Source organism: Eurytemora carolleeae, unplaced genomic scaffold, assembly GCF_000591075.1.
Source record: "Eurytemora carolleeae unplaced genomic scaffold, Eaff_2.0 scaffold586, whole genome shotgun sequence".
NCBI lineage: Eukaryota > Metazoa > Arthropoda > Copepoda > Calanoida > Temoridae > Eurytemora > Eurytemora carolleeae.
In genome coordinates, this window is record NW_019397190.1 from 57,702 (window position 1) to 73,624 (window position 15,923).

At 33.3% G+C, this 15,923-nt stretch overlaps 1 protein-coding gene across 14 annotated transcripts in view; it reads left to right on the forward strand.

Moving 5' to 3' along the window:
• Nucleotides 1-15,923, forward strand: part of LOC111712622 (rho GTPase-activating protein 190) — a 55,644-nt gene that overhangs the window by 19,436 nt on the left and 20,285 nt on the right. For 12 of the 14 annotated variants that reach the window (XM_023487284.1, XM_023487286.1, XM_023487285.1 and 9 more), the window contains 24 exons: nt 37-162; nt 951-1,040; nt 1,352-1,363; nt 1,560-1,629; nt 1,991-2,088; nt 2,289-2,348; nt 2,936-3,007; nt 3,348-3,399; nt 3,770-3,858; nt 4,407-4,468; nt 5,252-5,331; nt 6,100-6,184; nt 6,417-6,462; nt 6,669-6,729; nt 8,096-8,171; nt 8,421-8,502; nt 8,964-9,047; nt 9,955-10,049; nt 10,657-10,750; nt 11,062-11,130; nt 11,544-11,646; nt 12,510-12,599; nt 13,096-13,189; nt 15,823-15,882. In XM_023487284.1, coding sequence (XP_023343052.1) covers nt 37-162; nt 951-1,040; nt 1,352-1,363; nt 1,560-1,629; nt 1,991-2,088; nt 2,289-2,348; nt 2,936-3,007; nt 3,348-3,399; nt 3,770-3,858; nt 4,407-4,468; nt 5,252-5,331; nt 6,100-6,184; nt 6,417-6,462; nt 6,669-6,729; nt 8,096-8,171; nt 8,421-8,502; nt 8,964-9,047; nt 9,955-10,049; nt 10,657-10,750; nt 11,062-11,130; nt 11,544-11,646; nt 12,510-12,599; nt 13,096-13,189; nt 15,823-15,882 — 1,850 coding nt within the window. The remainder of the gene's footprint in view (nt 1-36; nt 163-950; nt 1,041-1,351; nt 1,364-1,559; nt 1,630-1,990; nt 2,089-2,288; nt 2,349-2,935; nt 3,008-3,347; nt 3,400-3,769; nt 3,859-4,406; nt 4,469-5,251; nt 5,332-6,099; nt 6,185-6,416; nt 6,463-6,668; nt 6,730-8,095; nt 8,172-8,420; nt 8,503-8,963; nt 9,048-9,954; nt 10,050-10,656; nt 10,751-11,061; nt 11,131-11,543; nt 11,647-12,509; nt 12,600-13,095; nt 13,190-15,822; nt 15,883-15,923) is intronic. The other 2 variants (XM_023487287.1, XM_023487290.1) reach the window with 1 other exon arrangement.

Below are 15,923 nucleotides of genomic sequence, written 5' to 3' on the forward strand. Positions count from 1 at the left end.
AGCTTCTTTAAGTATTGAACCATTATTATTATCCAGGGACTGGATGCTGATCCAGGATCGGATTAAGGAGCATCCTGATTTTGACAGATGGTTTGTTGAATACCCAGAGGATACAACATGGATGGAAGCAAACCTTTTCGACGGTGATGCCTCAGAGCACAGGTCAGGAAAAACATAACTCCTTGGTGTCCTGTATTAGTTCATCTCACCTATTGTTTTAACCATTTCAAGAGTTATGCACACATGCCGCGTTGACTAAAAAGACAGTGAGAGAGCCTGTTCTATCCGCGGCGCTCGACCTCCTAGCCTGTCCTAGCCGCAGCGCTCGGCCTCCTTGCCGGTCCTAGCCGCAGCGCTAGGACTGTCTTGTAATTCAAAGCGGCAAACCTGCGTAACTCCTTGAGGCAACTGCCCCATTTTAACACAATGCTAGACGTTAAAATAACTCCTGCCGATGTTTATTAAAGTAGTTTGATTGAAAAAGCACATTAGAAATGATCTTTATCTTGAGTAATTATTATTTGTTTGAAAGTAAGACGATATTTGTGGGAAAATAACTCTGTTGTGTTTTCCCCATTTTATCGTTCATTTTAGATCCAAATGCGCTTACTGTCGCAGGAGACCGGTCTACAAAAATAATTTTTGTCATGTATGTCAAAAACGGTTGTCACTGAATGGGGGAAAGTTAATGATGGTTAATTTTTCATTATTTTCGAAGATGGCCCCTTGGGGGAGGGGGGGATTATGTTAGTTTAAAAATATGTATCCTTGAGTAGACTCTTGCCTCCCCCGGCCCCAGATTCTCATCTACCAAAGATGAAGAAGGCGCAAAAGATTTTTTTTTTTACATTTTGATTTTTTTTCTAGAATTTTTATTCTTTTTGGCGTTGAGTTTTGACCGCACATTACCGTCATTCGTTTTCTATTTGTTTATATTTATATAAATCCAGGATACCATTTGATGTTCTTGACTCTACTGAGGCTGAAACTGTTTACAAGAATCTGCTGAATAAGCTGCACGCAGAACAAAAACGGAGCGAGTAAGTGTGAATTTTGTCCTTGAATAAACACCCACCATAAGAAATTTTTGTCATTGCTATAATTTGGCAAATCTTCTCCCCTTTAACATTTTGGGAAATACATGTTATTTAATATTTTTGGTGAAGGGGTATTTAAAGAAGGATTACAAGTTTATAATTTAGAAGTAAGACGATAAAGAATCTTTTCTGTCTAAAAATGTGCTTTTATTCTATTTGCTCCAATTTCAATGAATGACGGGGCGTCTAATCAATTATAATAAAAATAATTTCAATAAAACAATAATCTAATTTCATTTGTTTTTGCTTTCTAGGATTCCCAAACGGTAAGAGATGTAGAAATAAAAATATTTAAATTTTTTTTTGTTTGTTTTGCAATATTTTAAAATGAAGAAAACATTTTTTTTCTATCTTTTTTTGCAATAATAAACTTAATTTTTGCAAATTATTTTGGTTTTGCAAACTTTTAAGATTTCAAATAAAAGCTATGATAAAACCATTTATTTCATATTTCCGCTCTAGGTTACAAAAAGATTTTAAGAAGCTTCTCGAGGAAACGGGGTACATAACACCAGGGAAAAAATTAGATGAGGTCAGTGTTACCTAGATTAAAAATAAGATGAAAAATATTCATATTTACCATTATGTACATGTTACGGATCCAGAAATTACCATCTCCGATTTAGCTGAAATTTTAAGCACATTTTATAGTTTCTGAAATTTTTCAATTTTTTCCCAATTTTTGCTGTCCCCCGACATTCGGCTCCAGAGTTCCCTCAAAAATGTTGATAATAAAAAATATTGTTTTTTAAACATGTAGCTCTGTAAAAATTTCGGCCAAATTGGAGATGGTCAATTGTTAAAAGATTCCTTTTGTTTGTAATGACACCTACTCATTTGCTTCATTTGCAAACCAAAACATAATTTCACCTGTAAACCAAAACGGTAATTAGGTTCGAGTCTTGTTTATGGGAAGAGACTGTTTCGAGTCTCTGTCAGAAGACCAGCGTCAGCTGATCTATGATCGACATCAGCAGGAACTAATTCAACGGTAGGAAGACTACTAATGTAAAAAAATCAAGTTTTGAAAAAAATCCTCTATTCTTTTTAATAATATGATTTTTCTTCAAAAATATTCCCATGACCCCCTCAAAATTTCTCATTTAAAAATAATGCATATATTGCCTAAGAAGACATTTATCCGTTAAAGCATTTTTTATTTTTATGATATCTAAAAATGTATGTGTTTAGGTGTAGGAAAAGTTTTCAAGAGCTGTTGTTAGAGAAAGCTGACATTTTTTACCAGTTTAGGTAAAAAGTATTTTTTTCTTTTTTTTAACGATTTTTAATAATGAAAAGATATCTCAGAAGTCGAATTTAAAGAATTTGAGTGGCGGCTTAAATTTGAGACGCTGCTCAAATATGTTTGGTTCCGCTTAAAGTTATAATCAATGTTTCAAGATCTAAGCCGGCGCTCAATTAAAACCGGTTTGTGGCGGATTTGAGACGCGACTCAAATTCATTAATTACTCAATATATGACTTTTAATAGTTCAAAAAACATGAGACATAGCAATTGTTCAATGTTCAGTGGAAACATACCCATTTCACTAGATAATTTGATTTTCATGCTAGTAGTAAAACTATTTGCTTTGTAACTGCGACATCAAATACAATTAATTTTTGTCATCTTCCTATTCCAAACCTTTCTGTTGCTCACTGTAAAAAAGCTAACATTTATAATATAAATTTTTGAAATTTGAAATACTAGCCTTTTACCCAACATGTTTAAGGTAAATCCAGTAACTACTGAGTTTTACTGATTTCTGTATATAGTTTCCAGCATTTTTACATCTATGTTAATGAAGACGACATTAGCTACAATATTGAATATTCTAGATCTAGTCCTGCCGGAACAGTGACACATGATGATATTCTTGATATTACTGAAGCACTTGCTGAAGATGGACGGTAAATCATTAATTAATTAAAAATTAATTAGTATTAATAATGTGTTCCGAAAATAAAGATTTTTAAAGCAAAAAGAAAAAAATCACAATCAATTTAGAAAAATAGACATGAGATCGTTGATAATTGCTATTAATTATGAATTATGTTTTGTAAATATTGAAAAATACAGAAAACACGAAAACCAATATTTTTTCCTTTTCAATTAGTTAGTGAAGAATTTGATGAGTTAATGTAGATTGTTGATTAATAAATTATTATCACGAACAATCCTAGTGACATGTTTCGGAATGTTTGTCGTTAATTTTTTTTTTGTCATTTGATCAATTTTGACTTTTTTTAGATATAAAGCGTTGGACAGAATGGACGCTGACCGAAAACTATTACTCTTTCAGGTTTTTATTTGACACTTTTCCCACTAAAAAGAATTTTTAAGTGACCGGCCCTCCGGCCTACATGCAAAGATGACAGTGTCCAATTAACTCGGTATCCTTGAATGAAACGTAAAGATATTGTCGCTTTTATTGGTTCTAAATTATTCAGTTCAAATAATTCTTATATGTTCTTCTGTAATAGAAATCCGTTTCTACACCACAATTGAAAACAATCAGTTTTCCAACATTGGCACATTGATATATAAGTTATCCTGGATCAGACAAATCTTTTAAGAGTACTGTTGTGAATCGGACAGACGCTATGAATTTGGTCCCAGGATAAGATATTTTTAAATTCAGACTTTTTAAAATTAAATTTTTCTTATTTTAGCATCTTGGATTTGTGCACTGTCCCATTCGTGAACACTGCCCGGCATTCCCGGACTGTACCGACTCATTGGTGGAGAGGATTATCTCAAGGAATCAGCTGTTTATATATTGATTGATGGATTGTATACATTGATTGATTAATTGATTGAAAAGGGTATGAAGAATATATTTAAGCAATCTTATGGAAACCTGATAGTGTTTTAAAGCTTGAAACAAAATGGGTCTGAGTTTACTGCAAAATTGCTGCGTTTTATGTCTTATTAGACTACTTAAATAATATCTTGAGTCTAAGAGTCGTCTTTTTATTCTTATATTTTTCGAGTCACACTGTGTATTTTTACGGTCTCTATAATGTTTTCCGAAGACTGTTCAGAGGTTCATAGTGAAAATAAGAAGTTTTTCCCTATTTGATTCAGTATAGTCATCTTAAATTTGATGTATGGAGGTAGGACATTCCAAGAAGTCTGATAAGACTTGATTTTCAACACTTTTAAATCCTAAAAATATTTCGTTTACATGTGTTTCACAAATTAAAAAGATGTCAAAAAATGTTTGTAAAGATTTGCAGAGAAGTGGTTGGTCAATAATAAGATTGTTGAAACTTTTTTAATTTGAATTGATAACAGTTTATTGATCAGACGAGCAAGTAGACCTGTCAGTTGGGGAACAGACTTAACAAATCTTAATCTTATTCTCTTAGGTAAAATATTTTTTTTTAAGAAATTGCGCTCCCAGAGCGCTTGATGCCTCCCTTTTTTCTTCTGATTTTACCTGCAACAATTTTTATAACGGTGCATTTTAAAAGTTGACATTTCTAATTTATGTTTTTGTTGGTTGATTACCAAATACAATATATTTGACGAGTTTTAGAGGCAACATTTTTAATGCTAACCCTTTATAAACCTTCACAAGCTACTTGAATACTTGGATTGGCCGGTTTTAGGTTTTAGGATAAGTTTTTATTATGAATTTCTTTATCATGCTGTTTTTTCTCAAAATACAGGGTTACTCAAAAAGACTGAGCCTTCAGAGACGACTGTACGGAATTTATTCTGTCTGTATCCTTACATTTCTATATCCTGCAACTTTATTCTTTTTTTGCTAAATCATTAAATAAGTATAAAAGGGACTAAATTTAAGGCAGTAAACTTATTTTAACCTTGATGCAGTCATATCTAGATTAACGTCGTCTTTACAGTCTAATCCTTTATAGGTCACCAAGGAGTATGGAATAGAAGGGAGATAAAACTGACGCGGCCCGCCCTACCATATGATTATAAATGCTTTGCAGATGATACTCCATTTGAAGAAGAAATATTCAGAATAGGTTATTGTATACGCGGTAATTGTACATCAGACAAATATTTCCTATACAAATGAAGTACCGTCTGCAAAGATATATAATCATATGATAGGGCGGGCCGCGTCAGTTATATCTCCCTTATATTCCATACTCCAGTAGGTTGACGAATTACATATTTAGGCGTGGAGGAATTATCCCTAGATATATCCGATCAGATTTTATCCATCTGTCCTCATTCACAATTCAATTACGGAGGCCAGGCGAGTAGTATTAGAATTATATTGTTTAATGTTTATGATAGATTTTTTACTCAAAAACACATATTTGTTTTGCGTAGATTAAACCGTAGTCGTTTAGAAATATTCCTTTCAATTTATAAACTAAATTTGTCTTAATACTTTTTTAATATTTCCATTTGTTAGCTTTCTTGTTATTAAAAAATCCTAAGATTGAAGTACAGAATTTGTCTTTCGGTGTGAAGTTTTTTTTCTTCATATGGGATCATATTGTATACATTTTGGAAGTAGTTTTATCAGATCTTACCCCTTCAAATTAAACACTTTTTTTCCTTTTTCGAATATTTACACGCTGCATCCTGAGGTCGATCTGGAGGTTTCATATCGGGTTCCATTTCAGATCTATTCTTTATGTTATTGAATTTTTTATTTATTTATTTCAGCCTCGGACTTACACGCCTCACATTAGATTGTTACAAGAACAATATTTTTTCTTCTATTTTCAAGATAATATTATACAACATAAAAGCCCCAGGGAGAACTAAATCTTCCTCTAAGACCTGAGACCAAATTTAATGAATTTAAGAGGTTCGTAAACTACCAACCACCGCGGTTCAAATCCTGAATTAACGATTCAAATCCTCGTGAATTTTTATCTTTGAATCGGTGATTCAAGATTGAACAGGCGGTAGGTAGTTAAGCTACCTTGCTCAAATCCATTTAATTGGGTCTTTGGTATGTAATGTATGTTATGTATGAGCCAAACCAGGTTTTGACAAGGTTTTAATTTAGATATTTGATCTCGAGCTCAGACGAATCTCAGGAGACGTTTCTCTTCAACAGAATGCGTTCAAAACAAAGAAATTTAATCCTCAAGGTCAGACACCTTTCTTCTTATAAGATTTGGTAGATTTTCTGATTTCATTGGTAGATTTTCGACATATATAGATTCTTTAAAAGGCAAATTTGTGACCGTAAACATTAAACAAATCTACTTTTTTAAAGTTTAATGATCACTAAGGATTGCATACAAAAAAAGAGTTTGCAAATAAAAAGTTTTTAAAACTTGCTTTTTTTGTGTTTGTTTGCTAATAAATGTATTAATGCAGGTTGTTTTTGTGTTTACTCAGACTCCCCCTCATTAGAATATATTAGGTAAGTAATTATAAGTAATTATTCATAATTTAAAGATAATTATTTGTAATAAGTCAGATGTTGGATGTTAAATTCAGAGTTAAAAAAATGTTGGAAAAGGATGGGGGGGTTGTTAAAAAAAGATCCACATTTTTATGACAAGTTTATGTTAAGGGGATTTACTTAAATTCACTTTTTTATTCACTCACTTTTAATGTTTGTTTTAGAGCAAGTTTACAGAAAGAGCTTTTATCAAATCTTGAACAGCAAGATCCACTTCCTTTCCAGGTAGTCCTTTCTTAACCCTTAAAGAGACTCTAGCGTTTTTTTCAAGAGACTCTCCATACCAAAATGGCAATGCCCGATTCACAACCCTTAAAAACATAATTTAGTAAAGCATTAATTATCTATCATTGATTGATTATTTTGAAAGCTGACTTGCGCATTTTTATCATTGGAAAACATTTAAGTATTAAGCACTTTTAAGTCGAGAAAAACGAAAAAATCTTATACGTTATTGATGTGATAAAGGTTTAAAGGGTAAAGCCATGTTCACATGAAAGGTACATTAAAATTTCGCTTACAGCTCCTTGAAATGCCCGGCATTGCGTTGCCCGTAGAATTACAAGAATCGTCCAACTCTGGACAGAAAATATATTCTGTTTTAGGGTTTTTTTTTGTAGAATATATTTTTTGTTACAACTCTTTTGTTAAGGGTTGGCCGCCGCCGGTCATTTTAGGTAGCGTACGCACCAGGGGGGGGGGCTTAGCACTTGTTGGGGCCTAGAAAAACATCCCCCGTGGAAACCATATTTATGCCTCTGATACAATCTGTAGAAATATATATTCAGGTGCTCTGCTTTCTATTTAAAAAAGATGATAAGGTGTTTTAGAAAGATAATTAAAATATTACGTGTTTAACAATCTCATGAAAACTTAAGAGTCAAACGCCTTTTTTAGGTCTAAACTACCGTACTGCGTAACATATTGTAAATGGAACTCTTTCAAAAGGTTTTGACTATTTGAATATTTTTATTCAACTTTCAATAAGCAACCACAATTTACTATGCGGTTAGGACCCGCATAACCAGAGTAGGTTGTTTTGATTGGTTGGCCCTAAGTTAGTTAACAATATCAGAATTTTAAAAGTGCTATAAGTTATCAGAATCTGTAAAAATCTCATTTGTCTTGATTTTTTAAATCTAGCTCTTAGCTGAGCTAAACGCTAACTATACTGTTATGCAAAATGTTGGCGCTGGGTCCGAACTTAATGAATTTAAGCCAAGTTATTGAACTACCCTTCGTCGGTTCAGTAGTGATGCAGTGTAGTTATTATCTACAAGACATGGACAAATCTCAAATCACCTATCCAAGAGATGGAGTTGAACTGTCTCTAGACCTGATTCAATTTTATTAAAACTGGTCCCTGGCAGAAGATAAAACCCAATTGTTCTTAAAATTGCTGTCTTATATTTTCTGTCAGAGTTAACATTTACCACAGTATAATAAAGCAAATTTGTAATCTGAACCGATTTGAAACATGTTGTAACTTCTTGATCTTTTTTGTATATAATGAAGACCTCTTAAGAAGAATATACCTCTTAATTTTGAAAGGTTGAAAACGACGTCTAATACTATGTGTTCTTCTGTTTAGGGATTATCTATGTTAATACTGTTTGAAGCAGATCCAAATATTCCTCAACAAGAACTCAATCTTCTTCAAATAGAAGGTGACTTTTTTGCAATATAAGAATTACATGATTTAAAAGCTTGGAGCTCCGGTATTTAAATGCTTTACCCAGCAAACCATTGTACGTAGGACAAACGTCGGAAATACGTCAGTGAATGGTATTTTTATCCCAGAAGTGTAATTATAAAAGAAAATTAAAATTCTTTTATTATTTAATATAAACAAACTGGAATTATAAAAAAGTAAAATATTTATAATTATATATGTATATTAAATAATAATGATTTAGGACAAAATCTGGCAGATTCCTTGCACTGTCCTTTCCTTGAGTTCTGCCCTGGAGAGATGGAAACGATATCTGATTGTCTAAGGTTAGTTGCATCATTTAATTTTTTAATAATGTTAGTGACTTTTACATGCAACAGTTTGAAAATATTGAGGTTTTTTATTCCTACATCTGAAATCCAACTCAGTTCAAACTGAGCTATCTAATTAAAACTTAAATTGATGGGAGCTCAAGTCTGATCACTAACGGAATAAGAGTGGACTGCTGAAATATTTGAAAAATTACTATCATTGTTATAATTAATCACTAAATTTTATATCTTTTGAGAATGAAAAAGGTACCAAGCCCTTTTTTTATTCCCCCAGCTTCAAAAATTCTACGATTATCCTCATTATTATTTTGTTGCACGTTAACATTGAATTTTGATACCTTTTATGAGAAATCTTTCAAACCAATGCCATTTCTAGTGATTACTAAGTAAAGTTACATCAAGCTTTAAGTCTAAAAGTTGGAAACTCTTAAAAATCTGATATGGTTTGTTTGTAGAACACTGGTGGAGAGTTCTAGACAGAAATCTGGAGTCCTTAATGTTTCACCACCTAGTGACACCCTTCCCAAACCTGAAATTAGGTAAATATGACCTCCTAGTGACACCCTTCCTAAACCTGAAATTAGGTAAATATGACCTCCTAGTGACACACTTCCTAAAACTTCTTTGAAACAGATGTGGGGTGGGGTGAAGAGTGTGTGACACCAGTTCTCATTAGATCACTGAAGTTAAGCACACTTGTCCATTGCCAGTAACTGGATTGGTGTCCAGACTGGTGTTCACGGGTTCGATTCCCGTACTCCACACAAACCTGTGGTTTCAAAAACATCTGAAGCCGGCATCTGGGACCGACACGGGAACTCTTGGCTGCTGGGTTTCCCCTCTGGCCCGTTGCGCCCCTCATTAAGCAACCTGATCACCACCTGACGGAGAAGGACATGGGGAGCGTCACCAACTCTCGCAGCGAAAGGGTGCGTGCTTTTTACTCAACAAGAAAGAAGCTTTAAGTGGATTGATCCAAGGGAATGATGATGAAGAGAGGAAGGGTGGACAAGCAGGGAGAGCCTATGGTTGCCAGCTATAGGTACCTGGGGTTATCCAATCCTGGCTTAAAAATGATAGGGAGCAATGTGTGTGATGTTTCCTGTCTGTACGGCACCCAGGCCTCATTCCAGTATATCAGAAGAATTCCTGCACTCTATTATTCTCCGGCCTTTTATTCTCCGTCAAAAAAATATCTTTTAAAAGATGTGCCAGTGACTCTCATCCACTCTTACTCAATGTGGTCCAGTGTGATGGAAGCATGATTTTCATGGAATCATAGTTAACTAAATATTATTTATTTATGATATATTCTAACCTCTTATATGACCTATTCTAACCTCTTGTATGACCTATTCTAATACTCTATATGCCACAAGAGTGTTTAACTATAGGTAATTAAATACCACAAGTCACAACCAATTCTAAAAATGTTGTGTATTGTAGAGTGATTATGTGCCTGTTGTGTGGAGACCCATTTAACCTGGAGATAGAGAAGGTTCTAGGACCTTTACTTGGCAGTAAAACATGTACACAAACAGGTACTTAGGTCAACCCAAGGATCAATATCTAAGCCAATGATTGAAGTTTAAAACAAGGATCAAAGATCAACCCAAGTACTTCAGCTCAAAGATCAGTTCCGAAGTTACATTTCAGCATGTATTTAAATAGGTTCTACTAAGTATTAAAGGTCCAAACAAGGATTAAAGGTCAACCCGAGGTTCAAAGGTCATCATTAGGAATAAAATTAACACAAGGATTAATGGTTAAAACAAAGATTAAAAAGGATTAAAGGTCAAAACAAGGATTACAAATCAAAACAAGGGTGAAAGGTTAATGGTCAGCATTAAACGTCAATCCAAAGATTAAAGGTAAATCCAAGGATTAAAGGTCAATCCAAGGCTTAAAGGTCAATTTAAGGCTGAAAGGTCAATCCAAGGATTAAAGGTCAATCTAAGGATCAAAGGTCAATTCAAGGATTAAAAGTAAACCCAGGAATAAGAGGTTAGCTTTATCTAGTATATTTCCTTTTTTTAATTAATTCTGTGTTTGTTTTAAATGCCTTAAACAGAATTATCAAGTCACGTAAACCAGAATTGTATTAATGGTTTACAGAAATAAAGAATCTTTGAGAAAAAATGCACTCAGGAGTACGGTGTGTGGTTGTGGAGCTAGAAATACAAGGAACCCGGAGAACAGTAGAGGTTATCCTTACTTCATACCATTCTGCCACAGACTTCAGGAATATTATCAATCGATCAGTCAATACATTAACAGATGTTCCATTGTTTTGGCAGAACCAGATTATTACTTAACTCTTAAGATTTAAAGGGACTGAAAGCATAATTTTAAGTGACTCTCCATGCCAAGATGGCAATTCCCGTAAAACTTTAACCTTATAAAAAATGTGAAAGATAATGTAATTTTTTCCACTATACATGCAAAACATAAACATGGAAATCTGATTCATACTTTAAGAGGGATCCGTTTTAAATGCAAGGCCACTTGAAATTGCGTTGTACAGTCCCTTTAATTGATTGATTGATTTATTAGGGATGATCTTGTTCATGGTTTTATCCTTGTCTATTCAACACTACGTAAGGCATCCTTGGCGACACTCAGGTATATTAAAGGGATTGTTCACATATTTGAAAATACTTCTTCCGTCCTAATTCCAAAAATAATAACTATGAGGAGGGGGGGGGGGGGCACTGCTTTGTAACATAACTCTATTTTTTTGTAATAGTTTTTTCCTAAACAATATCTGGGACTATAACAACTAAAATGATATTGGGCGTTTTTTATGATTTGTACAGGGTTATCCGCATTAGGTAAGACTTCAAAGTCGACTGTACAAAACTCATTCAGCTTTTTTTCGATTTTTTTGCAACTCTTAGCTAGATTCTTTCTTTGTCAAATCTTTTATTTTATCATTAGACTTTACTTCAGACAGAAGACAACAATTCAACAAATAGTTTTGGGTCGTTATTACAGTCTCCTTTTGTTTAGATTACCCTGTATTTATTGTATTATAGTGCTTTCTCAATGAATATCCCGGAACTGCCAATACAAGTTGTCGCTGTCTCGGAATCCAACCTAGTCGACAATAAGGACATAAATCAGGCCTTGAACATTCAGGTAGGAAATATTAGATCAGAGCAGGGATCTTTTGAATGGTCGATATCGGGATTAATGCTTGATCCACTCTTTTTCTTAATCATGAGATATACTTGTTCTCCTCTTGTTATTAATCTCCAGATTAATTAACCTATCGGGATTAAGGATATCCCATTCAAAGTTTTCAGCTTTGTTGTTACATTAGATTTCTAAAACCTATTGATAAAGCTATAAAATGATATTTATATCCAATATTAAATGGAAATCAGGGTTTAATCCTCCGTACAAAAATTCCCTTAACAAATAAAATTGTTACAATACTATTGTTCACCAACTTTTAAAGAATTGTGTGAAATAAGTTAAAAACTGATAAATCGGCCCAAATTCAAATTTTCCTATCCCTTTAGTAAGCTAATAGTGTAAACCTTTTATATTTCAAAATCTTATCTAGCAGAATTCTTAGTTTAAAGCATCGAGGTCTTCAAGGGAAGAATTATTTATAAGTATAGTTTGGGTCGAGTAATCAGTTTCTTCAGTATATTTTATTCTTTTCAATAAACAAATATTTCAGTTCATCTAATGTTTGACCAGTGCGTAGGATCCAACAGCTAAATATCGATAAAAAAAACTTTTTGCTCTCCAACACAAATCTCAACTTTTAAAAATGAGAGACAAAAAATTTCGATTTTTTTTTGTTAAAAAATCATTAATTCTTAAAGAAATGTTCATGCCTTGATCCGGATTCGGATCAATTTTTTTCAATGCAGATCTAGAATTCGGATCTGGATCCGCATCAAAATCAAATGGATCCTAAATACTTTGTTTTTCTTATGTCATCTAAGTCTAAAGCTGTTACAATATGAATATATGTTTTCTTGTTCTAGGGCAGTGTTTTAGCCGGTCAACTTAATGCCCACTTTGCCCGGGCAAACCTTAACCAGTCACAGAAGGGGCTCTACCAACCTTTCTTCCAGGTAGGGAGTCCAATCATTCTTGAGAAAAATGATAATTTTAACTTTTTACTAATCAGACAATCATAGTTTGGGAGGAAACTCAACTAATAACCAAGGGTGTTTAATTTTTAATGAAACCAAGGATGTAAGGCAAGGAAAGTTATTTCAGAAGTGTTCACATCTTTTGTACTGCAGTGTACTGTCTCTGGGCGCTAATGTAAACACAAGACGGATGTCGAAGCCTGACATGGGATCCATCTTTCACATTAAAAAATCAATGAAATATTCTGGTCATAGGAAACTATTATGTGAATTATCAAAAGTATCAAAATTTAATGCTTTTAACCTCCTCGGATACTAAACGACACTGATGCATCTATTCTTGTTTACCAATTCCGCCCAGAGAGAACTGGTTTCAATATGTACGCAGAGTATATGCGACAGCAATTAACTTTCCTTGCATTACAATCTGGAATGAAACAGTGATACTCCCTTTAACAATGATGATACTATTTAGGAGGTGCTAGAGAAGAAGGGAGAAATAGAAAAAGCATTTTCAATGGACGAACGACTCTCAGGTCGACTTGACGATAGCGGTGAGGGTACGTTAGGTAAGTTTTACTTTACATTATATTTTAGTATAAGAACACACTCAAACATACAATCAACCTTACTGAGTGTATAAAAAATACTCAGAACTGTCCCAGTCAACAAAAGAAAAAGAAATAAGAGAAGAAATTATGACTTGAAGAATAATAAAATTAGAATTATTAACTATATCCAAATTATAAAATTAAAAATTTTTTAAAAATATTGTACAGTACAGTACAGGATACATTTCAATGTTCATATTAATATGTAAATATAGGGTGGCCAAAATGTACGGATTGTACGGATTTTTTATTTTGTAACCCTAAAATTGTACGGAACGTACGGATTTTTATCCTGGAAATACACCGTTTTTTTAATTTTCACTCATTTCAGCAAATTCTTCATGAAAATTACAAAAAAAAATTCTCGTCAAAATGAAGTTAGTTTAACTTATTTTATACATTCTAAATAATATTAGGTTGATTAATGTTTCAATTGACAATAAAAATTCATTCATAATTTTCGAGATCCCAGAAGTGTTTATTTGAGAATATGCTCCAGAAGTGTTCATTTGAGAATATGTTTATCTATCTGTCTATCTGTCTAGCTATCAGTTTATCTATCTGTCTAGCTATCTGTCTAGCTATCTGTTTAGTTATATGTCTAGCTATATGTCTAGCTATCTGTCTAGCTATCTGTCTATCCATCTGTATATCTATCTGCATGTCAGTTTATCTATCTTTTTATTTATCTGTTTATATATCCTATCTGTCTCTCTGTTTATCTATATGTGTATGTGTCTATCTGTTTCTCTGTCTATTTATCTGTCTATCTATCTATCTATCTGTCTCTTTATCAGATCTGAGAACATCCTCTCAAGTTTCTTCCGTTTATCTGTAAATCTTTTCATTTTTAATTTTATATTAACTTTCTTTTAATTGAGTGTGCAACCCCTGTACCACGCTAATTTTAATTATATTAGATCCTAAATCTACACTCCACTCTTTCTAATTATAACTTAATCGTTTGTTTGTTAAATGGCCTAATTCACACCGATCTAAACAGAATCAATTTAGTTCTCTGGTTCTCTGGTTCTCTGGTTCTCTGGTTATCTGGTTCTCTGGTTTTCTGGTTCTCTACTTCTATAGTTCTATAGTTCTCTAGTTTTCTAGTTCTCTAGTTTTCTAGTTCTCTAGTTCTCTATTATCTAGTTCTCTAGTTCTCTGGTTCTCTGGTTTTCTAATTCTCTGGTTCTTTAGTTCTCTAGTTCTCTAGTTCTCTGGTTCTCTGGTTCTCTAGTTCTCTGGTTCTCTAGTTCTCTGGTTCTCTAGTTCTCTGGTTCTCTAGTTCTCTGGTTCTCTAGTTCTCTGGTTCTCTAGTTCTTTGGTTCTCTTGTTCTCTGGTTCTCTGGTTCTCAAGTTCTCTAGTTCTCTGGTTCTCTAGTTTTCTAGTTTTCTAGTTCTCTGGTTCTCTGGTTCTCTGGTTCTCTTGTTCTCTGGTTCTCTTTTTCTCTATTATTTAGTTCTCTAGTTCTCTAGTTTTCTAGTTTTCTAGTTTTCTAGATTTCTAGTTTTCTAGGTTTCTAGTTTTCTAGTTTTCTAGTTCTCTGGTACTCTGGTTCTCTAGTTCTCTAGTTCTCTATTATCTAGTTCCCTAGTTCTCTAGTTCTCTGGTTCTCTAGTTCTCTGGTTCTCTAGTTCTCTGGTTCTCTTGTTCTCTGGTTCTCTGGTTCTCTAGTACTCTAGTTCTCTAATTTTCTGGTTCTCCAGTTTTCTAGTTTTCTAGTTCTCTGGTTCTCTGGTTCTCTGGTTCTCTGGTTTTCTTGTTCTCTGGTTCTCAGGTTCTCTGGTTTTCTAGTTCTCTAGTTCTCTAGTTCTATAGTTCTCTAGTTCTCTAGCTCTCTAGTTCTCTAGTTCTCTAGTTCTCTAGTTCTCTAGTTCTCTAGTTCTCTAGTTCTCTAGTTCTCTAGTCCTCTAGTCCTCTAGTTCTCTAGGTCTCTAGATCTCTAGTTCTCTAGTTCTCTAGTTCTAAGTTCTCTTGTTCTCTTTTTCTCTTGTTCTCTTGTTCTAAAGTTCTCTAGTTCTCCAGCTCTCTAGTTTTTAAAAGTAATGTTTAAGTTTTATATCTTTGTAACCTTATGTGGTAGACTTTTGTTATTATAAGCTGTTAATTCTGCCAGATTAATTAGGCTTCGTTTCAAAAACCAAAGGTTTTCAGGTTGCAAAGATAAATGGATGGTTTTTTTTTTCTTAAATGTACGGATTGCAGGGATTTTTTTCGAAAATTGTACTGATTGTACGGATTTTTAAAAAAGTGTACGGATTTTTAAAAAATGTATGGATTTTACGGATTTTTTTTTCGAAAATTGTACGGATTGTACGGATTTTTTTTCGAAAATTGTACGGATTGTACGGATTTCTTCTAAAAATGTACGGATTTTTGTACGGATTTTTTCAAAAAAGTTTTGGCCACCCTGTAAATAGTAATATTACAGTTGATGTTGCTATTTTTTCTATTATTGTCATTTACATTATCATCATTATCATCCTTTTCAACGTTTTCATCATTATCATCATTTTCTTCAATTTCAGCATTTTCATAATCATCATAATCATAATAATTATCATTATCAATGTCATCATTATTATTTTAGAACGTCCACCCAGACGAAACCCCATCCCACCTCCACGAGTAGACAGCTACAATGTTAAAGGAAATCTAAAATTCATTAAAATTTAGCTTTTTCTTTATCAG